The sequence below is a fragment of the Trifolium pratense genome, linkage group LG6 (genome assembly GCF_020283565.1).
Source record: "Trifolium pratense cultivar HEN17-A07 linkage group LG6, ARS_RC_1.1, whole genome shotgun sequence".
Taxonomy (NCBI): Eukaryota; Viridiplantae; Streptophyta; class Magnoliopsida; order Fabales; family Fabaceae; genus Trifolium; species Trifolium pratense.
Window position 1 is genome coordinate 26,209,357 of NC_060064.1, and position 27,208 is coordinate 26,236,564.

Here is a 27,208-nt window from a genome sequence, read left to right on the forward strand (position 1 = left end):
ACCAAGTCTCTATTTGTAGACAAAAAAAAATTATGAATTTTGGTATAAAAATAAAAAATTAATTTACAACGAAATAATTGAGTTCAAAGTATTAAATGAACAAAAATCACGTCCAGCCAACCATTGTGTGACACGTGTCCAACTTTTAAAAAGCAAATTTTTCTCTCTCCAGGGTGTAATCCAGTGTGGCGCACGCGCTAGAATCTGATGGATCAGGATGATCTGGGTTGTCGGATTGATCAGACAGTCTTGATGAGATCAGATCTTAGCTGTCTGATGGGAATCAACGGTCTGTAACCATGGTCCTTCGGTACGCGCGCGACACTGGATCCGCGTCTATTAATGGGTATTTTGGTTAATTAATTAAAAAGAATGGGTATTTTGGTCTAATTGAAAAGGTGCACCTTGCTAACTTAGACCTAACTAGGGTCTAAGTTAGAAAACCCCATATATATATATATATATATATATATATATATATATATATATATATATATATATATATATATATATATATATATGGTTAATTTTATTATAAAAAACAACCAAACTTATAGCATTACCTCTAAGCTCTTTTGAACTTATTTCATTAAGTTTCACGGGTAAACTTTCTAAAAATTATCTTATTCCACAACCCTTTCACTTAATATAACCATTTATTGAAAAAACATTTAACTAAACTAAAGCACTCCTAGTTTAGGGGCATTACTAGCTAAGTGTGTGTGTGTGTGAGTTAGTGTTCTGTGGTAGTTGGCTTAAAAGTTAGTCACAAACATTCAAAAATGACATTGGATTAATTGATTAAGAATGAAGTGGCTACAAGTAATGGCTACATCTGGAAGAATGAAAAACAAAAACAATTTTCAACAACCTTGATTGGACAAAATATTTATCAAATAAACCAAGACATTGAGTTCAAGTGGTTAATGAGCTTCCACTACGACCGATTGTTCGGGAAAACCTGAGTTCGATTTCTAGTAGGAACAATTCTTGGCCAGACTTTCCTAACCTCGTAGTTGAACTCTGGATTATTAGGGAGCCGAAAGGCTATTACCAAAAAAAAAAATTAACAAATTTGTTTTTACACAAACTTTTCAATCCTAAGTGGTGCAATAAGATATTTAGTAAGAAATGTACTAGTGCAAGCTCCATTAATCTAAGGTGGATGACTAGACTAACCACAATTTTAGTACTATAAAATCCCATCAAATGCATGTATTGTAACATAAAACTAACTAATTTCACCAAGAGATATTACACATAAATTAGAAAGAAAAAAAATGGAGGGTGTTATGAAATTTTTGTGCCTTGTTGGTTTTGTGGTCCTTATTGCAGGGATTGGTAGAGTTGAAAGTGCTGGTGAATGTGGAAGGGGTACTACACCAGATAATGAAGCATTTAAGCTAGCACCTTGTGCAAGTGCAGCATCAGATGAAAATGCTAGTGTGTCTCAAAGTTGTTGTGCTCAAGTTAAGAAACTTGGTCAGAATCCAAGTTGTCTTTGTGCTGTTATGCTATCAAACACTGCCAAAATGTCTGGTGCTGACCCTCAAATTGCTGTTACTATCCCTAAACGTTGCAACATCGCTACTCGCCCCATAGGTTACAAGTGCGGACGTAAGTGACCAACTAACTACTCCTCTGGTTTCTTTTTAAGTGTCGATTATTTAGAAAAAAATTGTTCATATTTATTGAATATGGAATGTCTGCAATCAACAATTTGATGCATTCCGTAGTCAATAGACTAATGATTGTTGGATCGAGATCAGATAGTTCAGATTTTATTGTGGATTTTAGTTGATCTTGTTTTTTAAATAAAAACTATTGAGCTTGAAATCTAGAGCACTTGATCTCAATGCAACAATCACAAATGTGTTAATGTTGACTGCGTGAATGCGTCACAGACTGCAGGCAATCCTCATTGATATTTATTTGTTGTTTTCAAAATTCAATGCAACAGTAACATAGTTTATTGCTAAAATCTGCCTTCTTTTATGCAACTATAACCATATTTATGCCTAAGTTTAATGTCAAATAACTATGTAGCTAAATATGTTTTTATATTTGTTTTGTCATTTTTCTTGATAAATCAATATGCTAATTCTTATAAAATGATGAATTTTGCAGCTTACACTCTTCCTTAAAAGAGTTGAGGTTGCTGCTGAAAACAAAGATAATTGGGATATGCATTGTTGCTGGTAGCTACTAGTATGGTCACCACAACTTAGTTGTGTTTGTATTGTAACTTTGTTGTTTATAGTGTGGATAAGAGCTAGCAGCTCATTTGTGTACACCCTCATCAATAAAACATGCACTTTCAGTATTTTATTTTATGTGCCTACTTAAACATTTCAATTAGATGCTTTTGTATTATATTTCAATTACTATTTACTATTGTTGGTATGGATTTAACTTGGTGGTTTTGAATCTCAATCGTTTATGTGAGGATTTTATTAGAGATAATACGAAAGTATCTCCGTAAGCGTTTTTTGGATCTTCAATTGTATTGGCCCGGGTGCGGGTCTAGGAAAAGTTGTTTATTATAAAAAGAGGAAAAGTTGAAACTGAACTATTATAATAAGTCTACTAGCTCAAAATATTTTATCTATTACAAACTGAGGCATACGAAAATTACATTGGTGTCTGAGTGAAACTGAACTCAAAGAGACGTAAGAATCTTACATTGGTCTGAGTGAAGCTGAACACAAACTAATTACTAAGACATGTGAATATTACATTGTTCAAAGGGACATTTTCTCCTTTCTCCGCTTCAATATTCTCCACAGTTGCATCGCAAATGCAGCATGCTGCTGCACCTGCAGAGGATTGACAGCAAGTTGAAAAAAAATATGTTTAAAATCTCCATCAGACATCAGTCCAAGTTGCATTCTCTGCAGAGGAAAGTGAGCTTCAATTTATGAATTATATTATAAAAAATGCATCAGCGTAGCGCAATGTCGATTTTTTCAGAAATAATAGGCATTCAAATTCACCATAAAAGCTAAAAATGATCAAAGAATTACAATTGTGTCAAAGAGGTTCTTTTCTATGCCAACTTCATTTTGAATGATATAATGGGTTTGTAGATTGCTCCTTATCTTCTGAGCATTTGAGCCATCTACTAATTTGCAATTGGATTTGGCGAGACCCGTAATTTTGAGGTGGGCTTGACCCGCCACGAGTACTGGAGGCCCAAAATGCCTAAATTCTTATCAATATATTATGGCGTGCTTCATAAGCCTTATCGGATAGGAATAAGATCGAGTCACACCTAAGAAGATAGGTCCGGAAGAATAGGACACATGGACACGCCATGAGTGAGGGGCGGAGCTAACAGCCCGCTCCCACGTCCACTAGGAGATATTCTCGCCTAAACAGTTAGGGGATAGAAGCTTAGTGCCATTAAGCAAATCATCACTTTTTACATATTCACTAAAACTCCTAGGCTTGAGTTCAGAGCATTTCCGATCAACTATTAACCTAAAACGGTGTTTGCAAGAACAACAATAATGCCTTATGATAAACCAACATTGGTGCCATGGTTAGTTATTGGTAACTTTTATCACGATTCCTATGTTTTAGGAATCAAAACAAGGGAATTCAGTTTTGTGAAGTTAGAAAATGTCAAAACAATGGAATTCATATGTTCGCCTAAACAAGGATTGTCTCTTCTAAATCGTAAATTCTCATTCACTTAAATTCGAAATAAATCCCAATCAATGCAATCATATGCTTAAGGAACTCAAACCGTGTATCGACTTATACCATACCAATTTAATAATTAACCATTTATTCAAATGTATACTGTGAGATGTCCTATATAAACTGGAGGCAATCTTCAACTTACAAGCCGGTTTTGTAGGGTTGAGTTAGGCTAACTCTCAATTCTAAGATAGTATCAGAGTTTCTCGAAGATCTGTTTGATCACTTACTATCAGTTTTTTGCTATCGGTCCATCCATCGTTTATATCCACCCATCAAGTCCAATAATACTAAGGGTGATGGGATCGATACGTTAAGAAGTCTCGTAATAGATGTAAGATATCTTAAGATAAAGTAAGCATATGGTTAAGTTTATAAAGATGGGTTACCTAATGAAATGAGTGAGTGTAAGCTAGTGTTTTGTGGTAGTTGGTTTAAAAGTTGATCACTGGCTTGCAAAAAGGGAATTGAATCACTTGATTGAAAATTAGGTGTCAGCATAACATAGCTCCCTTAATTCACATACTGCAAGTAATGAGTAATTACTACATCTAGTGATCTAGTAATTGTCACCTACCTTGATATTGAACAGCAAAATCAACAAATTTGTGTCGACACAAACTTTTTTATTACTAAATGGCACAATAAGATATAGTAAGAAACTCACCAATTTGTATTAGTGCAAGCTCCATTAATCTAAGGTGGATGACTCACTAGACTAAAAAGCACATTCTTAGTGCTATAAAATCTCATCAAGTGCATTGCATTATTGCATAGAACTAATTAATTTCACCAAGAGATATTAGACATATATTAAGAAGAAAAAGAAAATGGAGGGTCTTATGAAGATGTTGTGTCTTGTTGGTTTTGTAGTACTTATTGCAGGGATTGGTAGAGTTGAATGTGCTGGTGAATGTGGAAGGGGTACTACACCTGATAATGAAGCTTTTAAGCTAGCTCCTTGTGCAAGTGCAGCATCAGATGAAAATGCTAGTGTGTCGCGAAGTTGTTGTGCTCAGGTTAAGAAACTTGGTCAGAATCCGAGTTGTCTTTGTGCTGTTATGCTATCAAACACTGCGAAAATGTCTGGTGCTAACCCTCAAATTGCTGTTACTATCCCCAAACGTTGCAACATCGCTACTCGCCCCATTGGCTACAAGTGCGGACGTAAGTAACTAACTATTGCCCTCTAGTTTTTTTTAACTGTCGATTATTTAGAACAAAATTGTTCGTATACATTGATTCTGGATTGCTTGGATTCGGAAATTTGATGCATTCATGTAGTCAATAAAACCGTGGTTATTTGATCAAGATCGAACAATTTAGATCTGAACAAAACTGACAAAATTTATTTCTAAAATCTACCTTCTTTTATGAAACTTGAAACATATTCATGCTTAAGAAAGAAGTAAGTCCTTATTATAAGAAAATTTTAATGTTTTGGTTTATAGAAGGTTTGATGTATCGAGTCCTATAGATCAGATACAACAAACATTTTAAGAACCAAAAAAATAAGAAAAATTCTTATAATAAGGATCGGAGGAAATTTTCTTTTTGTTGAACGGAAACTATATTATTAACTAGGTCCTTGCACAAGACGAACAAAGACTACTAAAAAAACGAAACTACATAACAAAGGTGCCGTATATATGCGGAACACCGAAAATAACACCAAAACAAACACCTTCTAAACGAGGTCCACCTCCTAATCCCATAATTAGAAAGACACCCTTCAACTTCCAGACCACCAGATAAAACACCAACCCGGCTCAGAAAGTTGTCACTAGACACCAACTTCCGATCTCGAATAAAAAGCGACCAGCCCATTAGAATCCAAAAACAGCTCCGTAAAGCGAATAGCTGATGGAGCAAAGGACCTGAGGGAGTATGTTACTAGTATTAGTTATTTTCTATTTGTCAGTTTTCTTGATGGATCAATATTTTTAAGTAACCTTGATATGCATCAATATACTAATTACTCTTATAAAACTCTGATTTTGTAGCTTACACTCTTCCTTGAAAGAGTTGAGGTTTGTTGCTGAAAACAAAGATCAATGGGAATGCAGTGTTGATGTTAGCTACTAGTATTAATGTCACCACAACTTAGTTATGTGTTGTATTGTAACTTTGTTGTTTATGGTGTGTACCTCTTGAATAAAACGTGCACTTTCAGTGTTTTTTTTTGCCTACTAAAACTTTTTAGTGGATGTTTTTATTTACTATAGTTGATGTGGGTTCAACTTAAATCGTTATATTTCGAATCTCGTCGTTGATGTGAGGCTCTAGGACCTAACACTAGTACTCCAAAACTTCTCTATTATCAAAGGTTTAATTGCAGTTTTAGTCATACTATTTTCACCATTTTGTAGAATTGGTCCTCCTATTTTAAAATTTGACAATTTTAGTCTTCCATTAAATATTTTGTCTAAATCATGGTCCCCTATTTTGTCTAATTAATTAAATGAACATTAGCCTGTAAAATGTAGTTTTATATCTATTTGGATCTTCTTCTACCATTCTCTACTTGTGCATCATATGAAGATAAGATTAGATGCATAAAGAGAATAAATAGATGATGATGAAGAAATGGAAATTGGATTCCCTAGCTACGATTGTTGCATGGTGCAGCAGTTGTAGGACCGTTAAATTTATATAAGGGTTTGTAGGGGTTACAATTACCGCACTATGCAACAGTAGTAGATGATCCAAGCTCACAAAATACAATTGATTAAATTCAAAAACAAAATCTTGACATAAAAAAATAATAAAATTCCGTAAACTATTTCTTGAAATAGAAGGATATTAGAAATTCCATACTAGATGACTAGTCAGCAAGATATGTTTAATATTACATCCGATCCTTTTTATAAAAGATAAATTATTTATTACATATTGAATAAATGATACATCTGATCTATATTATATGACTCAAAATAGTAAATATCTTTGTCAACTACAAAGCAATTCAAGGGAAAAAAACAAGAAGAAAATCTTAACAACCAAACATTTACATCAACCATTACATTACTTGTCCCACCATTGATGGATAAGGATATAGATGAGATGAGAAGGATCATGTTTTGGACATAGTACATAAATGAACATAGGCTCAATTTCTAGAAAACTAGGATAAGAAATTGAGTGGACAAGCCCATTAACCAACTGTTTTGTACTACTACACGATATTTTCTCTCTAGCCTCCCATGTATCTTTTATACCCCTAAATATTCCAATTTTTCCCTTGCTAAAAACTTTGGTTCGCAACAAACCGAAGTTTTTTCTAGTTCAAATTCAGAAAAAATTCGGTTAACAGAAACCGAGTTTTTTATTTCAAGGCAAAAAAAATTCGGTTTGTAGCAACCGAAGTTTTTATTGAAGAGGGAAAAAGAACCATGAGACCCAAAGAGAAAACATCTACTACGTACATGTTTCTAGATAATTATGCTTCATAGGGTTAGACCACACTTTATCTTGAAAGGGTTTTTTTTAACTTATAGCAATGTGTGGAAATTTTGTTGGCTTTCATGGAGTGTGTAATAAAGATGGTTCATGAATCTATAACTTTTGAAACTCTTAAAGAATATTTTATTAATCTTATATAGTACTGCATCATCTACAACCCGTGAATGTGTAGCCAAAAGTGACTCAAGAATCTACAACTATGGCATAAACTATAGATAGCTTATAACTTATAAGTGTGTCAAGAAACAAAAATACAATACATGCATATCACATTGTGAATTTTGGAGGAGAAAATTAATTCACCAAAAGATGCTGCCTACAAGACCTATACAAGGACAGAAACCTTGCTATTATGCTAAGCATCTTAGTTTTAAAAAATTCTTGCTAGGAATCGATAGTTTATTCTATAAAATTACCAAAGTTTTAAAGTGATTCTTAAGTTTAGTGTTTTTGGGTATGAAGTGCAATGACAACATTAATTTTAAGTGAATTGATTCTATAAAATGATACGGACTAAAAGTGAGATGAAAATAAAGGGATTTATATTTGGATACAATAATGTAAAATTGAGTTGAACAATAAAATTGAGATGAAAATGAAAATAAAGCTTCAGTTTCTAACTTTCCCTAATGAAGGTTGAAAGCAGTAGCCCCTGGGAATATTGTTTCATGAGGAATCCCCCTTTCCCTTGTACTGTGTTAACCTCTTGTGGATTCAGGCTACAACTAGGAGATCTCGTCAAGTCATAACTACTGAACTCATACCTGAAATTAGGAGTGGTGACCTTAATTTCCGCAGCCAAACGATCTATGCCGGCTCCATACCCAGAGTGGGGTAGGTGGTTGAGGAGGTGGTCCAGAACCCCATATTCCTACCCTAGGGAGGTGAGATGGAGAGAGGAGGCTCGGAGACAGGGAGCAACCAAATATTTCAAAATTAATTTTACACCTCTAAAACTAATTTTGGATTCTCCAAAAATGAAGCCAAACATACACTAGTCATTAATGATTTTCAATTTCAATTTATTTTTTTTAAGTTTTGTTAATTTTAATATCAAAATGTTTAACCTCTACAATTTTAAGACTAGACTAGATTAATGATTAACTTGAAAAGAATCATACTCATAGCCTGTAATGAATCTATCTAAAACACGGTAATTCACCATTATTTTATAGAAGTTACACTCGCTACTTTTTGAAAAATCAAAGTGGATCATCATGATTCTGATATACCCACCGTAATACTATACATACACATACTTACATAGTTAAAAAGCATATATAACAGCACAATTGTATCCTAGAGGAATTGAAGATTAGAACTTATATAATACAACTTATATTTAAATACTTTGTCAAAAACAAAAAACTTATATTTAAATACTACGATCCAGTTTATAAGATTACCGTTGAACCATGTCTAACATGTATAATACAATGTTTTTAATAAATGGATCGACTTGAAGTGGTTGCTTACTTGCCACCATTATGTTTATTTAACCAAAAACAATAATAAGCACGGTGGACCACTTGTGAAGGTGGTCGACGGTAGCATTAGCCATACAAAGAGTATATAAAGTAGAGGGAAATACACTCATAAAGTACATTATTTTAGTTCAGCCACTGATACTCTGTAATCATTACATATAAAATGCAAATTACATAGAGTTGAAACTACTAAAAATAGAGTTTCAACCCATTAATGTGAAAGCTAGAATCATCAGCAACATAAAAGTTGCTAATGATACATATTCCTATACCATACAGCTTATACATTATTCTGTACAGGAAACTGAAAAGAAATATGTATAACTATAGGAAACTGTCACACTATCTTCCTATTTACCTGCAATTATGTATTCAACTGATTAATAATACACCATACCTAGAAATTTCGATGAAACATAGTTAGTCACATAGGTAAATTACGGATTTGGATTCCCTGTAGTCAAGTAATCACGCATTCATGCGATGGATGAATTTAGTTGCAAGTAAAAGACAATGTAAATTTTCCGATTGCGTGGTCTTGTTACTATAGGAAATCTAAATCCGTAAATTGGTGAGAAATTCATTTACCTTGAGGAGCATATTTCCCTAGGCAAGTGTGTGATCTTTTAATAATAGAGAGATCCTGTTAATAGAATTACAGCATATAGGAAATTGGTCAGAATCTATTGACATAGAAGTGAACCGTAAAGTTTACTCGACAAGACGGTATATGCCACCGTACCTTGCCACCAATTTCCTCTAGAGGCACTTCCTGCATCATCTTCTCCGCTATCTTTCTTGTACTGATAAACGAAAAATCATGTAAGTCATTCCAAGTGGTATATAAAAGTATCATTTTTGAGTTACATTTTAACTAGTAACCATTAAAAAATGTTGCATTTTATTCGAGTTAGTGAGGATTACGGTAGAAATCAGCACCCTGAACTTCATTTTCAAACATAAATTAGAAAATAAACGATAATACTAATAATGAATGTATTCACCGTAGTGTTCAATCCCGAATCCCGTGTGTTCGAAGGATGAGAATATATGTCCTGGCCACCATAATAGATTGATGAACTAAGGTGACATGGTTGAACTCTTTGTTCTTGATAAATATAACTCATATCCTTATTTGTTGTCTTCTTAGTTTCACCTTCACTTTCCTTATTGATGTAATCTACATTGAGAACAAGGAAAGGAAAAATAGCATTAATAAACCCTTAAAAAACTTTACTACTTGTTTCTTCATAAATCAATCAAATTCTACTATACTATAATGCTACAGGGCCACAATATCTGTTATTTGACACAACACTCGATTTTATTAAAATCACATTTTGAAATAATACAAAAACTTATATATTAACGAAGCTTTTAAATTGCGGTTGCGGTCGCGGATGCGGTTGCAGTTGTTGCGAATGCGGTCATTGCGGTTGCTGCACGCGCAATGCGGTTGTTGCGGTGAAATCATTTAGAAATTTCACAAGTTATATAAAATCAAACTATTATGTAACTACACTATTTATCCATCATTGCATAGTCTTATAGTTTATTCTATAAACAATAATTTGAATGTATGTAAAATACACCGTTGAGAGATTGTTAAAAGTAAGATTTTTCATTAATTTGACACAAATTAGGATTTGAAGTTCATAAATTTTACTTTTTGGTGAGAAAATTTGAAGCAACATCGCCGAAAACATATGATGTGGCTTCCGATGCGGTTGCGATGCGGCCGTCTACGTGAATTAAGATCACACCGCAATTGCGGTGCGATGCGGTTGCGGTGGCGCGATGGCTACCGCATCAGCAATACTGCGGCCGCAATTGCGGATGCGGACTGCAATTTAAAACCTTGATATTAACTATGCAAAAATCTTTAAGTAGAGAAGCATATAAACAGAGTATTCCAACCTGGAGTTCCAGTTTTGGAGTTTGATCCCTCAGTGGCAGTTTTTCCATTCATCGCTGAGCGCATAGACTCTCTTTCAAACACCTTAATCATCACAAAACACAAAAATCTCAAAACTAGTTTAACACAAATCCATTCATAAAATTATAATGACTATTAAATATTCAATAATTTATAATATAGTACTAATACATATCCTCATGACTTGTCGCGGACATAATTCAATTGACAGATACATTACATGTAATATATAATATTAGGGTTCGATCTTCCTTACACCCTCAGCCATTAGATTACTCAAAAAAAAATATAATACTAATATGTATCCTCGTGACTCGTCATGAGCATAATTCATAATTCAAATTGACATTGTATGTAATATGCAGTATTAGGGTTCGAACTCTGATACACCCCTATCCATTACTTGAAAACGAAAAATATATAATACTAATAATACATAGACATAGTAGAAATATAAATATGAACTATGAAATGAAATGTATTGAATTGGATTTAACAAAGTCAAATGAGATATGAAAATAACAAACCTTAGAAGATGGAGAGAAAATAGTGTCAAAAAATCCAGAAGCAGAGGATGGATGTGAGTCATTGGAACCAAAGAGTTCAGAAGTGAAAGAAGAAGATGAAGAAGAAGAAGAACCCAATTGTTTCGTTCCTTCCATTTTTTTATTAAACCCTTAAAACAAACAAAGTGTAAAGACAACCCTACAAAGAAACATTAACCACCGACCCTAACAAGTTTTTGTAATAAAAAAACACACAATTGTGGGTTTTTGCTTTTCCCAGGAAACAAACAGAGCGAAGAACAGAAGAGAACAGAAGTTTGAAAGGGAGAGACACGTGAAAAGGTTGTAAACGAGAGAGAGAGAGAGAGAGAGAGAGAGAGAGAGAGAGAGTGGGTAAGAGAAACTTTGATTATACCAATTTATTTATAGGCGTGATGACTCTGTTGCGAAAAAACATCAAACTTTCATATTGATTTTTGGTTTTTTCTTATAATTTGTTGAATTGGTATAACATCACTTCTGTGTGAGTGGATGGTGTGATTGGTCCCTCCCATTAATCGGTCATTAGCCGGATATTGAGTTTTTTTTTTAAAAAAAAAATTATGTCTGTTAAGGTTTGATAGATATCGAATATCCAGCCTAATAAGTTACTTTTAGCTTAAAGTTAAAAAATACTTCATCCGTGATATTTTATAAGCAAAAATGCATTTTTAAGTTTATTGTATATTTAATTTATCAATATAAACCACATACATTAAATATATATGAACCTAAAAAATGTATTTTTGCATGGATGGTGTATAACTTTAAAGATAAAGTTAAAGTTGTTTGGTTTTTTTTAAAAGAAAATGTTAAACAGTGCCCCCGGGGCACTAGTTAAGGATATAAATATGGAAATTTCATCTCGTAAATTGTACATTCAATGTTTTAATATGTAAAAAGTTATTTTCTCTCATCATTAACTTTTTCATTTGTTTCTTTTTTTAGTATGCTTAACTAGTGCCTCAAGGGCACTGTTTAGCATGACCTTTTTTTAAAATATTTTAGATGAAGTCTACTATACTCTTTCATAAATTGAGGGTATATGTCCATCAACCAATAAGAACAAGCCACATGAGTGGATTTACATGTGGTACTCACAAGAAACTTGTAACAAACTTTTGAATTTGCACATGTGGACTTGCATATAACTTGTTCTTATTGGTTGATGAGTAAATACACTTAATTTATGAAAGGATAGATTAGAAAAAATCAATATTTTAAGGGTTTGAAGATAAATGCAATGGGGAATTGGAATGCTTAAATTTCATTCGATGTAATGATTTATAGTAATTGATACACATAATCATACATTTGGCTTTTGACACTTTTTCTCTCGATCGCATGGGTACTTTGAGTATTACGAAAGGATTTTTTTATATGATTTGTGACTCGTTTTTCATACGAAAAACTACTATATATATATATATATATATATAGACAATATGACAAATAACTGCTATTAACGTCCTAAAGTGAAATTCTATTCTTCAGAGGATGATATATAATTTCACAAGTGCACGAAATAATCGTCAAGTAGTACAAATATCGATCCCACGAGGATTGTCGTTAACTTTAATCAAAACGATTGAACCAATGTAAACACAAACATACAAACACATTTGGGGGGGGGGAGAGAAATCAAGGTTTTCAAACATAGAAATAGCAAAAACGAGAAAAAGGACTTTTGTCGAACACTTGGAAGGCGATTGGATTTTTTCGGTTCATTGCATCATATTTTGTTTGGTGAATTATATTCGAAACTCATGAATTATTCAATTAACTTTAAGATAGAATCAATAAAATGACTATCCCTAATCTCTTGAAAAATAATCCTCTCACTTAATCACAATTCCTCAATCTTTTGGGAGAATTCATGTTCAAGTGAGGTTTGCACAAACCTTTGATTCATTAACCACAATCAATTATCCTAAATCTCTAAAGTGAAAATCAATTGTTCAATTACTCTCATGTCCATAGTTAATCCTCACTCTCATGATCAAATCAACTACTAAATTCATCACACAATTTCGTCAAATTATATAAAGCATAAAGCATAGAGAGATGATTGATTAAAGCTAAATCATAATCCATTTATCAAGAATTAAACTCAAATGGTTCAAACAAAATACAATTCAAATCCCCTAAAAATTCAATCTAAAGAACTTACCAATTCATGGCAATGAGAAGAAATACATGAAGAAGAAAAGAAGATTGGATCATCACAAGATGTTAGGAGGTGTTTCCGCCCTTAATTCCTTGCTAAAATCCACTTCCAAGAAGCTTCAATGACCAATTTTGCTTCCAAAATGCGTAACCCATTTCCGATGGGTATTTTTCCCTTCAAATAGTGTAAAAATGGGTCAAAAGGGTCGCACCTGCGCTAGGCGCAGCTTACAACAAGAAAAAGGTGAAAAATACAGCTTAATTGCGCTAGGCGCAACATTTAGGGTGCAAGGCGCAGCACTATCAGCAACAGTGTTTAGGCCTTCAGCAACAGTTTTTGACAGCTTTTTAGGCCTTTAGCAACACTTTTTGACAGCTTTTCCTTATTTCTTCCAACACAAACCAACTCTCCAAAATCATGAATTTCACTTATTCTAAGCTTAAAAATCATCAAAAGGTCCTCTAAATCTTCCTTTAATTAAGTCACTTTTAGCGTGTAATAACGGAGTTATCAGAGGACATATGTCTTACACGTTGTTTGGGACGATTGTTCCCTTTGTATGACGTCTAAGATAGCGTGTATATGACAATTGTGATGCAGGAATAATAGTGAAAGCAAATTAAGTAAAGGACTCAAGTAATTGTTAACCCAATTCGGTAAAACTACACCTACTCTGTTTTTAACAAAAATACAACAAAACTACACATTTTACTTTTTTTAATACAAGCTAATCGAGTAGCTCAAGATCTTGCGCAGGCAACTCGTTTTAATGCTAGTCCCCAAATTTTTGATTATTGTCCACCTTGTATTGAAACTATTATTATAAATGAAATGCACTAAGTTTGCTTGCTTAAAAAAAATTAACTTTTCCAAATCTCACATGATAATTATTCTCTAAATTTATGATCCGGTAGAAAAAAAATCATTGATCAGGAAATACATAAAAATATTTCGTGATGAATAATATAGTCAACAATAATTTTGATATGATATACTTTTAAAATTGATGGTGCTTATCAATTATTGCACATAATTTTAATCACAATTGGTATATTTGTCATAGTGGTTGGAAATATTACTTTGAATTGAAGAGTTGCGGGTTTGAATCATAGTCAAGACAAAATTGTATTATTTTTTAATAAAAATTGCAAGATAAAATGGAGGGAAAACAGGGAAAACAAATTAGGGTTTATGGTTTGCTTGTGTATACAAGCTTATAATATAAAAATTTTGTTGCACATCTCGATATCCGTGCTATGAGTGAAAAAAATATGATGTCGTATTTTTGTCCAAACTTTTTGTGTCTATATAGCACATCTCTTTTAAAAAACGTGTTTTACACTTAATATGAATCGTGCTAGGAATACTTTCTTTTTAACACGCCCACTTTCTTATTGATTAAAATTCACATGCGTCCAACTATTTTAAAAATGAATTTGAAATAAAGTGATGAAATTGGCTTAATTAGTAAAATGGTCCCTTAAAGATATTTTTGGTTTCAGATTGGTCCCTTAAAGAAAAAAAGGTCCAAATAGGTTCCTTAAAGAAAAAAAAAGTTTGAATAGGTCCCTTAAAGACATCTCCGTTAATCAGTTTGGTCCCTAAAAAGAGGTCTAAATAGGACCAAACTGATTGACGGAGATGTCTTTAAGGGACCTATTCGGACTTTTTTTTCTTTAAGAGACCTATTTGGACCTTTTTTTCTTTAAGGGACCAATCTGAAACCAAAAATGTCTTTAAGGGACCATTTTACTAATTAAGCCGATGAAATTTATGTGAGACCTCCATGATTTCATCGAATAAAACACTAGGTATTGAAAAGAGAGTATAAAAGTGAATGGTCTTAGCACTACTCGCTTAATATAATTCAATATCTTGCGTTTTTCACCTTCACAGCTCATTCATAGCCATGCCTATATATGGTTCCACAATGACATTCTACGCAAATTCTAATTAATATTCTTCAAGCTTCCCACTAGAGTTCAATGAAGAAGAGGACTTTATAATTCATGAATTTGAGTCATTGCTCTAGAGTGAGGCAATTGTATTCATGGTGAGGACTTTTTCTTTTTAATGGATATTGATTGTTTTTATTTTCTCAGTTCAACCGGTAGAAATATCAAAATTGTTAGGTCGGACGCTATAATCAGAGTTCGAACCTTGGTCCTTCCAATTTGTGTGTGAAAGGCTTTAATAATTTGTTATTTCGTCAATCTCCGAGAAAAAAAAAATGCATTTTTGGGAAGGAAATACAAAATAAGTTAGAGGATGACCTCACCTAACCCGACCATATGCTATATGTTCTTATCTTTTTATCATGTTGGACCCAAGCTGAATCATTAATATTTATACGTCGATACCAACTAAAAATGGTTTAGATTTGTTGCTGTATTAAGTCATTGAAAAGGAAAAAGAATATTGAAATGACAGTTGGAGAAGGAAAGCCATTTGGAGGAACTGCAAGGACTCAAGTCTACATTTAGTATTTAAAAAAGTCACGCTCATAAAAATATAAACAATCGATAATGTTGTTTACTATATATGATTTAGATGACAAGTTTTATACGTTTATTTATTTATGTTTTCTTAGGCAAACCCCAGTTTTTTTTATAAGAAAAGAAAATTGAACTCCCGATTGCTTTTATATTATCACTTTTAATACGAGTGTTGTTCAAATTTTGGTTAATATAATGTCTGTGGGTGTGCTTATTTTGGATTCCATTTTAACATCAAATGATTTTTAATTTTTTTAAAAATTTATATGAATGATTTATATGATATAAACTTTCAATCCAACAATAAATTTTATAAAATTTGTATTTATCATATGATTATTAACAACTGGTGCACCATGCATCACTTGATCAATTTGTTCATATTAGCGAATCCTCCATTTTATACCTTGAGGCTTGAGCCATGTGATGGACACTCTCTCTAACCTTTTCCTAGCATACCCTAACTTTGAAAAGTGAGTGTTTAATATATTTTGGCATTATTTTTAAATAAAAAACAAATTCATTTCTAAATCTTCCGCTTTAACCACCAATCCATTTTATATTCCAATTTCTAATTAATGCAAATATTTTTATTGTTAAGTAGTTTAGTGGCTAGAATTTCACTTTTTTTTAGTGAATAATTGGAAGTGTCTAGATTCAAACTCAGATTTGCATATTACATACAATGTTCCTGTCAACTGAGTAATACCAATAGGAGGGTGAATTTGTCTTTCCATATCAACTGTTAATTAGCAACATGCAATTAGGTGATAAATGTTTTGGTTAAGTAGGAACTTAAATTATTATTATTATTAAAAAAAAAATCAAGCCATTATACGCTTTACTACCCTTGGTGAAACATGTGCTACAATGGACGGACAAAGGATTGTGACCCCGCAAGGGCCAGCGCATTCACGAACAAGCTCATCCAATCTTGCAGTTCTTTACCCTACTTGAGTTTCTGGCATAAGCGCAGCTAGTGAAAGCAACTAATAAGGTCTCAAATGAAGAATGTAAAGCCATAATAAGACATTTCGACCGGGCATGTATCGAAGGAGCAAAGGGATGGAGCAATAGCATTAACAGGAGGAACATGAAGTGTGTCAGTCTCGCTTGTTCTCGAATCAGCGCACTAGGAATCAAAGATTTAAGAAGATTTTCGACAAGCACACATTCATAAGATATTAGCAAGATAAGGCGAGAAAGATAATCACTTTTTTTTTTACAATAAAACAAATTAAAAGGATCATACTAACGAGCATATAAGACATTGTTCAAAAAATCTAAAAAAAAATGTTGCCATGAAAATATTAATCAATAAATACACAATTTTCTATATAAAATTATTATTTTTTATTATTAATATGTTCTAAAGATACTTGTTAACATTTTCATACTTTAATATACCACTCTAATCTAATTATGGCGCTGGTTATATTCGAGATCTCCCGAAGCCTTGATTTTTTTTTTTTTAACAATGTTAGAATTAATAGTTTGTTCTCTTTTATATGAGATTTATAAATCTATGATCTTTAATTTTTTTGACTTTTAACTCAAATCAGTTGAACTACTTACCTTCATCCTAAAGCTTTGATCATTAAGGGTCATTAAGGGTGATTATTAGACTAATTTTTAATTTGCAACTTAGTTACACACAATACTAAATATGTACTTTGCTTCGTCTTTTTCTTTGTCAACTATATTTTGCTTCTTTTAACTAGTGATTTTATAAGGCACTTAATTATCAGCATGAATTTTTTATTTAAATAGGAGATAAGCATGATATATATGGGTCATTATAGGCAACACATTGGGCTCCAAGCACACAAGATAGCTATTAATCAAGATATTATATTTAACAATTTTCTTAAAGAGTGATAGTCATAGATATGGTTGATTGATTAAAGTAGATAATCAAGATTAATGATGGAAATTAGGGGACCCCATTGGCATAAAAAATATCAGATGGTGACACGATAAATTAGGTGGAAGATGGCAAAACAACGGTCCACATACACTCACTTCTCACTTCTCACTACCAAGGGTCATCCCTTGCTATATATGCTTTGTCTATTTTCCACTTCCATCAACATGTAGTGTCACCAAATCATCTTATCATGTGCACCATCATATTCATTCTTCATGTCTTATGTTTTGGTAAAAAATAATAGATAGCAGATGAGCTTATTATATTAAATGACTTATGAGATAATTTTTAACTTATAGTAAATAAGTATTTGATTGAATTTGTAGTGTTTGATAATATTAACGGTTGAACTAGCTTATAAGCAGGTTCGGCTCAATGACATGTGCCACATGAACCATGGCATCTGGCCTAAAAAAAATGGAGGCCTAAAAAGGTAAATTATATAGTAGTGGTATTAGTAAATAAGGGGTACAAAACTTAAAAGTGTTTTTTCAAACTGTGAAGCCCAACTACCCAGGCCTAGTTTGTCAAAACAAGAAAAAAAAATAGACATTTGTTTTTCACGTCCCTGAAATTCGTCATGCACCACCTGAAATTACGAAACTAACCCCTAACTTTCTAGGATGCGAGCACTTTTCGCATTATAAATAGCGAGTGACAATATTTTTAACTCAAACCAGCGTCTACGCCCCCTTAGATGAAAAAAAAACATGAAAAAAAAGAGTTCGCATTCTACAAAGCGAACTAAGTTTGTAGTTTGCTACTTAGAAAGCGAACTCTTTTTTTCATGATTTTTTTCATCTAGGACGCGCAGACGTTGAGTTTGAGTATAAAATATTGCTACTTGCTATGTAAAGTGCGAACTCAATTTACACTCTTAACTAGTGTACCTTATAAAAATGTGATCACTATCTTATATCATATTTTAATTTGCCTCTGGAGCGGTTGTGATATTATCAAGTATCAACCAATCACCCACACGGTAAACATAGCTATACTGAATTGTTACTTTATTCGATATGACCAAGTTTACATTTATACTTGCAAAAGACATGTATCAAGGGTACAAGAGTTGATAAGTTTGACAGAAAATAGAAAATTATGTGAATGAATTGTTCACACTTTAATTTGCGAAATGTGTTTCGTTCAAAGTTATTTCATGGGAGATGAGAGAAGGGTGAAGAGGACAAAAAAATTATTTTTTATAAGGTTCGCAGTCTAAAAATCATGTATCAAGGGTACAAGAGTTGATAAGTTTGACAGAAAATAGAAAATTATGTGAATGAATTGTTCACACTTTAATTTGCGAAATGTGTTTCGTTCAAAGTTATTTCATGGGAGATGAGAGAAGGGTGAAGAGGACAAAAAAATTATTTTTTATAAGGTTCGCAGTCTAAAAATCGAACTCAATTTGCAGTTTGCTATTTAGAAAGCGAACTATAGTTCCCAAATTTTTTATATTTACACACTCACTTTCTAAGATTCTATATATATTTTTTGTTACAAAGCTAATCAAAACAAGCAAAAGACAAGAGAAAGAAAAAAGAAAAGGAAACTATTCTATAAGGAAGAATGTTTCGGCCCCGTCGCTCCTGAGAATATCAAAGAATTCTTCCAGTGGAAATGTGTTAATCGTGAAATCGGAATCTGAAGAGGCTCAAAGTTGCAAAATTTATTGGGGTCAATTTGATTTTTTTTTGAAAATTTGAGGACCAAAATGCAAATTTTGAAAAATTATAACAATGAAGAAATTTAAAATTCTTAGGTTTTAAGTGTCATTTAAAATTCTCTAAATTTAACTTGAACAACATACTTCATAAATTTCCATCATTTTAACCAATGAAATTCACCTCAAATCATTTGAATTCCCCAAAACATTGTATTACCTTAGAATATTCCTCCATCCAAACACACTCTAAGAGTTTTTACACTACATGTGCAAGCTGGCTCAATTTCTTACAATTTGATGAAAATTCCTTGAGCCCACTTAAAGACATAAATTGGATGAAGTCCAAATTCACATGATAAGAAACATTCATTGGCATATTTGTGGTCTAATAATATTGAACTAAATAGAAAATAATTAAGTCCAATTTTCTTTATTTTATATGAAATTTTCGTTTTATTTTATGGGTGAGTTTTTAAATGACCTTTAATTTTCTCCTAACCTCTCTAGATACTTCCTAATAACGTTCTAACTCGTTATAGTGGATAGTGAAAATTTATAATCATGTTTTGTGATTATTTTCTAAAGCATGTGATAAATGCTTGGTTGTTGGAAAATAAATTATATTACTTCAAGGCTAAACTATAAATAGGAATCTCTGTATTTCTCAAATGATAATTTGAATCTCTGTATTACCTTCCAGGGTTTTTTTTTGTGAGAATTTTTCCTTTATTCTCGAGTCAATAATTTTATAGTGTTGGTTCTATCGGCAAGTAGAAGTTAAGATTGCATTTTACTTCATAACTTTGGTTCTACCAACAAGTCGTGGTTAGAATCATATTTTCAAGATGTTCCTAAATATTCACTTGTCAAAGACTATATATTATTAGAATAGAAAGAAATTTCATTACCAACAATGAATTGATTCAAGTAGTAAGCATTTTAATCGTGTTAAATGTGTTGTTAGGGTTCGATTTCTGACTCATGCGTATGGAGAAAATTCGGTTGGAAGTGAAGAACCCATCTTATATGTCTCATAGGTTTCTCAACGGAAATTAATTATCGCTAACAACAACGAAATCTTCATTCCAATATCATGCTAAGCAAAAAAATAGAAATTGATTTTTATTTTGCTAAAGAAACAAGTTTGTATGTTTGGAATTTGGATTAGCACTGAATTTAACAAATTAAAGTCACAACAACCATAAAAGTTTTAGTAAAATCTACATTTTAAAATTTTAAAATTTTAAATTTTGTTAAAAAAAATTCGTTAAATATTGCAATACATGTGCGAAGATTCATACTTTCATATACAGATTCATCAAACTGGAAACATTCTTAAATTGAGCACGAGTTATGATCTCTCAATTTCTCGTTCTTTCCATTTCCTCCATTATTATATAGTTTTGGGAATATAAATATAAAAATGTGATATTAAGTGGATCCAAATACTTTTTATACACCCAAAAATATTTAAAAACTTTGGTAATGGAAGAAATGAAAATGATAGAAAATGGAGAGATCTCAACTATTATGCGTGTATATATATATATATATGGCAACGTTTAGCCTGCACAAATTTATAGCATCTTTTGAGCAAAAACCATTTATCCTTCCCTATTCCTTCTAAACTCTATAGTCAACTTTAGTTGAAGATCAGTATTATCCTTTATCATCAATGAAAAATTATTAAGTACAATTATTTATTTTATTTTAGATCTAACTTGAAAGTAAAGCAAGTTGCAATAGACATGTGGTAGTGATCAACGTTCATTTATTATACCCATTGACTTGTTACAAACCAAAAACTATGGACATATACAAAGTTTGTTACAAAACAAATTCACTCTGTTCACATTAGCATAACACAAACTTTATACTTTTATATAATAGTATGAATATATGATATATCTAAAATTAATATATACTCCAAGGTGCAGAAAATGGAAGACTATAAAAATTAAAAGAAATTAATAACTAGTGTGATTTCCAAGGTGAACACTTCAAATTATTACAAGATTGTGTCCAAGTACTAGTGCAAGCACCTCCAATTTCATCACAACACTTACAAACAACTCCAAGTGTGGCAAAAATCTTTGAGTACCCTACAATTACATAACAAAAAAAAAAGGAAAAAATAAGAACACTAAAAAAAATAAAAATAAAAATAAAAATCAGATCCTATAGAAGAGAGGGACAGAAATTGTAAAATTAATATTCTAAATATTATAATTAATTAATTAATTACCTTGATTTGAAATTAAGGAAAGTGTCCTTGCTTCTATAAGTGATGATTTATGAGAAATTGAGATAACCATGATGATGATTAGCAACATGAGGACATGAGGCTTGATTAGACTCATATTTGATACCTTGATCTAAATACAAACTAAACTAATTGTAGTGTTTTTGATGAGCTTATGAAACCTGAGTTAGAGGTTCAAGAGCTATTGAGCAGTGATGAGTTGGGTGCTTTAAAAAGGGTATCAAAGTTGTGTAGGATAGGGATGCTGCCTGGAAAGTATGTAAGCCATATGATTGATGTTTTTATATTATTAAAAAGAATATTTATAAGAAATTAAAGTAACGGTGAAAGTGACATGCATAGCTTTGTAATAATGTTTTTATAAGGCTTAATTAGTAAAATGGTCCCTTAAAGATATTTTTGGTTTCAGATTGGTTCCTTAAAGAAAAAAAGGTCTAAATAGGTCCTTAAAGAAAAAAAAGTCTGAATAGGTCCCTTAAAGACATCTCCGTTAATCAGTTTGGTCCCTAAAAAGAGGCATAAATAGGACCAAACTGATTAACGGAGATGTCTTTAAGGGACCTATTCGGACTTTTTTTTCTTTAAGGGACCTATTTAAACCTTTTTTTCTTTAAGGGACCAATCTAAAACCAAAAATATCTTTAAGAGACTATTTTACTAATTAAGCCTTTTTATAATGAGTCTATCTAGAAGAAAAACTTGGCCTATTTATTTATTCCATCTAGTAGTCTTGGTTATAACTTATTATAAGGGAATTTTTTTAAGATTTTTATTTTTTTTGTCTTCTTTAATTTATAAGAGAGAATTACATTTTTTTAAGATGGAATTATGTTTCAATACCTTTTTTATTCTCGTTTATATTTTTATTTTTTTACTAAGAGTTCTTATATGAAATGATATGGATCTCTTTTAGTTTGATAAAAGTTTTGAATTCAATCTCTAACTTGGAGGATACAGCAGCAACATTAAACTAAAAGAGAGAACTTACCGCCCATTTTGGTCCCACAAATCTTGAGAGATTAGTTTTTTATAAGAACGATTTAGTGGTTGTAGTAGATGAGTTAGGGAATACGGCTCATAGTTCATATATGTAACATGATTATATTGAGTCAGCATAATGTCAGAAATTAAAAGCAATAATTTTTAAATTTTAACGAATTAGACAAAGAAAAAAAAATAGAAAGATTAAAATAAAAAACACTATAATTGTATAACTAAAATCACATTTAAACCTTTTGTATATGACTCGAAACATTTTTTTTAAGCGATGGAATTATAAGTTTAATATTATGCAATAAATCAATTTTAACTACATTTAACCTTTTGCTTGTTTTTGGTTCCCATATTTCTTAATTTTTTCTAAATAATCATATTATGAGTTATCGTTGAGGGTCAAGTCTAATATAAAAGAGTGAATGAAGTGGTGTATAGTGTACAAGTTAGATAAAAATATGTGGAGTACTATATATAAGTACCATTTTTATTAAGGATTCAAAGATTTGTTACGTTTTAAGAGTCTAATTTCTTTAGCTAGGCACAATCTCCATTGATAATTTTATATTCTCTCTTCTTTGAGAAGGGTTTGCCATTATTACACTATAGATTTAAATATTAACTTTAAATAAATTCAAGTGGTTAATTTTAATTAAAAATAAATAGTTTAAGGGAATCCGAGTTCAAATCCTAATTAAAACAATTTATTCAAACTTCAGAATACTAGGTTTATTATTCTAAGAACTAAAGAGTTAGATAAAAAGTATTCCTCTGTAAACACAAAATACAACCTAATCATGGAAATATATATATATGTTATTGAAGGAAGCTCACAATATTATATTATGCAATAAATCAAAGCATATTATGTAATAGAATTGAATTGAACATATAAATTGTTTTTCTTTAATTCATCGAGAAAAAATTTAAATTATTATTTTATGAAAGTTAAATTGTTGAGAATGTTGTTTGAAATGAAAAGTTAGTAGTTAATTATTAATATTAATATTAATAATTAATATTAATTATCAAAAGAGATCGAACTATAGTCCTCTCTACCAAGTTTATCATCAATTATCAAGTTGTATGTTGTTATTCCTTATAATTCAATTTTTGCTTATAAAAAAAAATCAAGTTGTATGTTGTGAATCACATATATAATCCACTTCAAAAGTTGGATGTTACCAAATATTAATATCAATATTTTTTTTTACACTAAAAACTTAAACTCTTTTAACTCGTAATTTAAACCAATTGCAATACTCAATCTTTCAAATTTCTATTTTCTTTCCACGTTATTGTTACCAATTTTAACTCGTAATTTAAACCAATTATATTGACAAAGTAAAAAAATAGCACTCTACATTAGTATAAGATGTGCACAATAAAGAGAGTAAGTAAAGTCAAAATACAATGATAAAAAAATCAAACAAAACCATTGTGCCAAAAAATAGCGCATCGTAGCCCCTAAACAAATTAGAGGTTCGAATACCACATATAAAAATTACAATCCAAGACCTTAAATTATTTTTTTGTCTTTCACCATCAGTTTAATCTGGTTCGGAGATCAATTCTAACATCAAGTGATTCTAACTTCCTTCCGATCGCAGTTGCGGGAAATCAAACTGTAGTCCTCCCTACCAAGTTCATCGCAATCATCAAGTTGGATGTTACCAAATATTAATATTAATATATTTTTTTACACTAAAAACTTAAACTCTTTTAACTCGAATTTAAACCAATTGCAATACTCAATCTTTCAAATTTCTGTTTTCTTTCCACGTAAATATAACCGGACAGAGTAGAAAATATAACAGTTCATGTGAGGTTAACTCAGTTGATAGGAAAATCATTTTATTATATGCATGAGTCCGAGTTTGAATCTCGGACATTTCACTTATTCATTTTTAAGGTGAAATTTTTAATCACTAAACCACTTGACAAACAAAAGAGCAGAAAAGAAAACAAAACAGTATCTGAGTTGCTGTAAAGTAAAGACAAGGGAGGGGACACACGTTTTCTACTCATTTACGTCTCCCATGGGCTCATGACCAAGAAATCGTTTACCATTTTGCAAACGGTTTTTGGATTTAAGTCAACATCGAAGTCAAGATTTTTCTTTTATGATCCAAATGAAAACACAAAGCTGATTGATAGATAATATGTTTGCTTTTGTCCCTCTCAATGTTGAAAATTTGCAATTGCTTTTCAATTTTCATCATATATCGATATCAAGACCATTTCAACCAGGATGGAATTTCCTAACTTGATTATTATATCCTTGCGTAAAAAAAAAACTTAATTATATCCTAGAGTTTTATTGTTGTTTAAATTGTGTTTATTTAACAAGAATATTATAAGAAATATTATTCTGAAGTCCACATATTATGTCTCTGAAGTATTGTCCGCTATAACTTTTATGTGAGTTAGTTAATACAGTTTTATCTTTTAAAGAAAGGTGTCTCTTTGGAGAGTGTGATTATTGTGTGCAAACAATCGTTGATCTCGAGTTTCAAACAATATGAGACTTTTTAATGTATGAAAATAGTAGCTTCCTAGTTAATTAGGGGGCTAAATGGTTTGGCCCTCGAGGATGGTGTGGGCTTGACCCTTACCTCACCTGGCATGCCATTGTTCTGATTTCTGAACAAAGTTCAGAATAGTGTATTAGTGGAAGAATTTTTGGAATTAGCTATGCTTGGTCGGAATTCGAGGTGGAGGAGACTTGCAAAGTAGTTGCAGATATTCTGACATTCAAGTCAGTATAAACTTAAGATGGAAGCTAAGTCAGAATAAGATGTATATTGTTAGATTATAGTGTATGTGGTGTTTCTTGACTATTTGGAATCCTGACCCCAAATAAATAAAAGACATAAAAAATTCAAAAATAATAATTTTTGTTTAAATTGTAAATAACATCTATAATATAAAAATTTTGGTTTTTTGTCCACTTTATCTTCTTTTTTTGTTGAATATGGATTGATTTATGTTTAGACATATCAACGTAAAAGTAATTTTTATCAAATCATGTTGTTTTGAATAATTTAAATCAATTTTTTTTTGTCAAAAATCAAAATTGATATTGAACCTAATTAACTAATCATCAATATAGAACTCCAAAGCAACTACTAATAAAATAACACAAAAAAATGGAACCGATTCTCATTGGGTATTGCATATAACAGGCTATCCGGACCTAAATCGACGGTTCAGATGGATTTCAAGCTTTATCAGACCAGGTCAAAAAGTTCATATTTAAATTCGACTTTTTCCGGTCGGACTAAAATACACTAAAAAATTCCCGACTAATATTTTAAAGTTTAAGCCCTACATTTATTCGAGTTTGACGGATCGGTACGGACTAATTTGACAGTTGTAGCAGAAGATTTGGAAATAGGCCCCCCCGAAATTTTAAAATCCGCCCCCTGAAATTTGGAAATAGGCAAATACCCCCTGAAATTTTAAAAAGTCAATCAAATTGCCCCCTAACTACAATGTTATGTTAACCAGCTCAACTTACTTAACCAGTTGAATTACCCGTCCCATCCCAATACACTAGCAAGGTAAAAGGATGCATGAAATATGAGAAGTGAACGACACGTTACAAAAAAAAATTAAAAATTGATATTTTCTCTTTTTAAAATTTGTATGTTGAAATACTTAATATTTTTATGAAAAAAGTTACCACGCGTTAACAAAAAATACAGTTGATTCTTAATTTGTAACTTTTTTTTTACTTAAGTAGTAACATCTAACTATTGAGTTGAACCTAACAAATTCATCAACAAGGAAACTTTTGAAACTTACTAAGAAACTGTCTCACCTGATAAACGTGGTTTGAATGTTTTATGGCATAAAAGTTTATGAGTGTTTTCAAACAACTTTATAGAAATTGTTCATGATTGTTCATAATCTTCGATAAACTATTTTTATAAATTCCACAATAACATATAGAAAGTTTATGCAGTGTTCTCTCCATTACTACTTTTTGACGGAAAACTAATTAAAAAATTTATCCACTTTTAAATTAATATATTTAACGAAACTAATTAAAGTTAGTTCGATAATCAAACAAAGGTTTGAATAAGTTATTACTGTTAAGTATTCTCCCATTTTGGTTTTGTTTTTTGGTGTGTGGTTTTTAGCATTACTTAGAGTATGTATGAGAGGACCAAAATATACATCTATGAAGCACGAACACAGACATGGACACCGGACACGACATTGACGCATCAACATCGATAATAACTTGAGAAAATGACATAATTAAATGTAATCATAAGTGTCCGACACCGACGCGTGTCCGACATCAGGACACACATGATCTAAGAAGTGTCCGCACTTTATAAATGTATATTTTGGTCCTCTCATACATTTTGTTCATTGAATTTGAAGTCCATAAGAAGCAATACACAGTAGTTAAAAGACAAGCGTAAAAAAAAAATAGTTAAAAGACAATTGCTCTTTTTTCCTTGGTTGCTCAGAATCCCTCCCAACTCTACCAGAAGATATCTTCCGATAATATATATATATATATATATATATATATATATATATATATA

General features: G+C 31.5%; 4 protein-coding genes across 4 annotated transcripts; 2 read left to right on the forward strand and 2 right to left on the reverse strand.

Moving 5' to 3' along the window:
- Positions 1-1,218: 1,218 nt before the first annotated feature.
- On the forward strand, positions 1,219-2,328 carry LOC123892492 (putative lipid-transfer protein DIR1). Its single transcript, XM_045942287.1, has 2 exons — positions 1,219-1,617; positions 2,128-2,328. The coding sequence occupies exons 1-2, from the start codon at positions 1,281-1,283 to the stop codon at positions 2,142-2,144; spliced, it is 354 nt and encodes a 117-aa protein (XP_045798243.1). The 5' UTR covers positions 1,219-1,280; the 3' UTR covers positions 2,145-2,328.
- Positions 2,329-4,461: 2,133 nt separating this feature from the next.
- Positions 4,462-5,891, forward strand: LOC123892493 (non-specific lipid transfer protein GPI-anchored 26-like). Its single transcript, XM_045942288.1, has 2 exons — positions 4,462-4,869; positions 5,706-5,891. The coding sequence occupies exons 1-2, from the start codon at positions 4,533-4,535 to the stop codon at positions 5,720-5,722; spliced, it is 354 nt and encodes a 117-aa protein (XP_045798244.1). The 5' UTR covers positions 4,462-4,532; the 3' UTR covers positions 5,723-5,891.
- A 2,727-nt stretch (positions 5,892-8,618) lies between these two features.
- LOC123892685 lies at positions 8,619-11,511 on the reverse strand. The gene is made up of 6 exons (XM_045942535.1): positions 11,115-11,511; positions 10,569-10,650; positions 9,656-9,831; positions 9,394-9,454; positions 9,240-9,294; positions 8,619-9,009 (listed from the first exon to the last, which is right to left on the reverse strand). Exons 1-5 carry the CDS (start codon positions 11,247-11,249, stop codon positions 9,278-9,280), a joined length of 471 nt encoding a protein of 156 aa, XP_045798491.1. The 5' UTR covers positions 11,250-11,511; the 3' UTR covers positions 8,619-9,009; positions 9,240-9,277.
- Positions 11,512-21,144: 9,633 nt separating this feature from the next.
- LOC123889817 lies at positions 21,145-21,922 on the reverse strand. Its single transcript, XM_045939314.1, has 2 exons — positions 21,636-21,922; positions 21,145-21,492 (listed from the first exon to the last, which is right to left on the reverse strand). The coding sequence occupies exons 1-2, from the start codon at positions 21,748-21,750 to the stop codon at positions 21,365-21,367; spliced, it is 243 nt and encodes an 80-aa protein (XP_045795270.1). The 5' UTR covers positions 21,751-21,922; the 3' UTR covers positions 21,145-21,364.
- Between the last annotated feature and the right edge of the window lie 5,286 nt (positions 21,923-27,208).

What these genes read in the sequence shown, in the direction of transcription:
- LOC123892492 (XM_045942287.1), top strand. Translation starts at nt 1,281, where the DNA reads ATGGAGGGTGTTATGAAATTTTTGTGCCTTGTTGGTTTTGTGGTCCTT.
- LOC123892493 (XM_045942288.1), top strand. Translation starts at nt 4,533, where the DNA reads ATGGAGGGTCTTATGAAGATGTTGTGTCTTGTTGGTTTTGTAGTACTT.
- LOC123892685 (XM_045942535.1), bottom strand. Translation starts at nt 11,249, where the DNA reads ATGGAAGGAACGAAACAATTGGGTTCTTCTTCTTCTTCATCTTCTTCT. An exon ending in CTCCAAAACTGGAACTCCAG is followed by an intron (nt 9,832 to 10,568) that starts GTTGGAATACTC and finishes TTCTCAATGTAG; the next exon opens with ATTACATCAATAAGGAAAGT. An exon ending in ATTCGGGATTGAACACTACG is followed by an intron (nt 9,455 to 9,655) that starts GTGAATACATTC and finishes TTCGTTTATCAG; the next exon opens with TACAAGAAAGATAGCGGAGA.
- LOC123889817 (XM_045939314.1), bottom strand. Translation starts at nt 21,750, where the DNA reads ATGAGTCTAATCAAGCCTCATGTCCTCATGTTGCTAATCATCATCATG. An exon ending in TTCCTTAATTTCAAATCAAG is followed by an intron (nt 21,493 to 21,635) that starts GTAATTAATTAA and finishes ATGTAATTGTAG; the next exon opens with GGTACTCAAAGATTTTTGCC.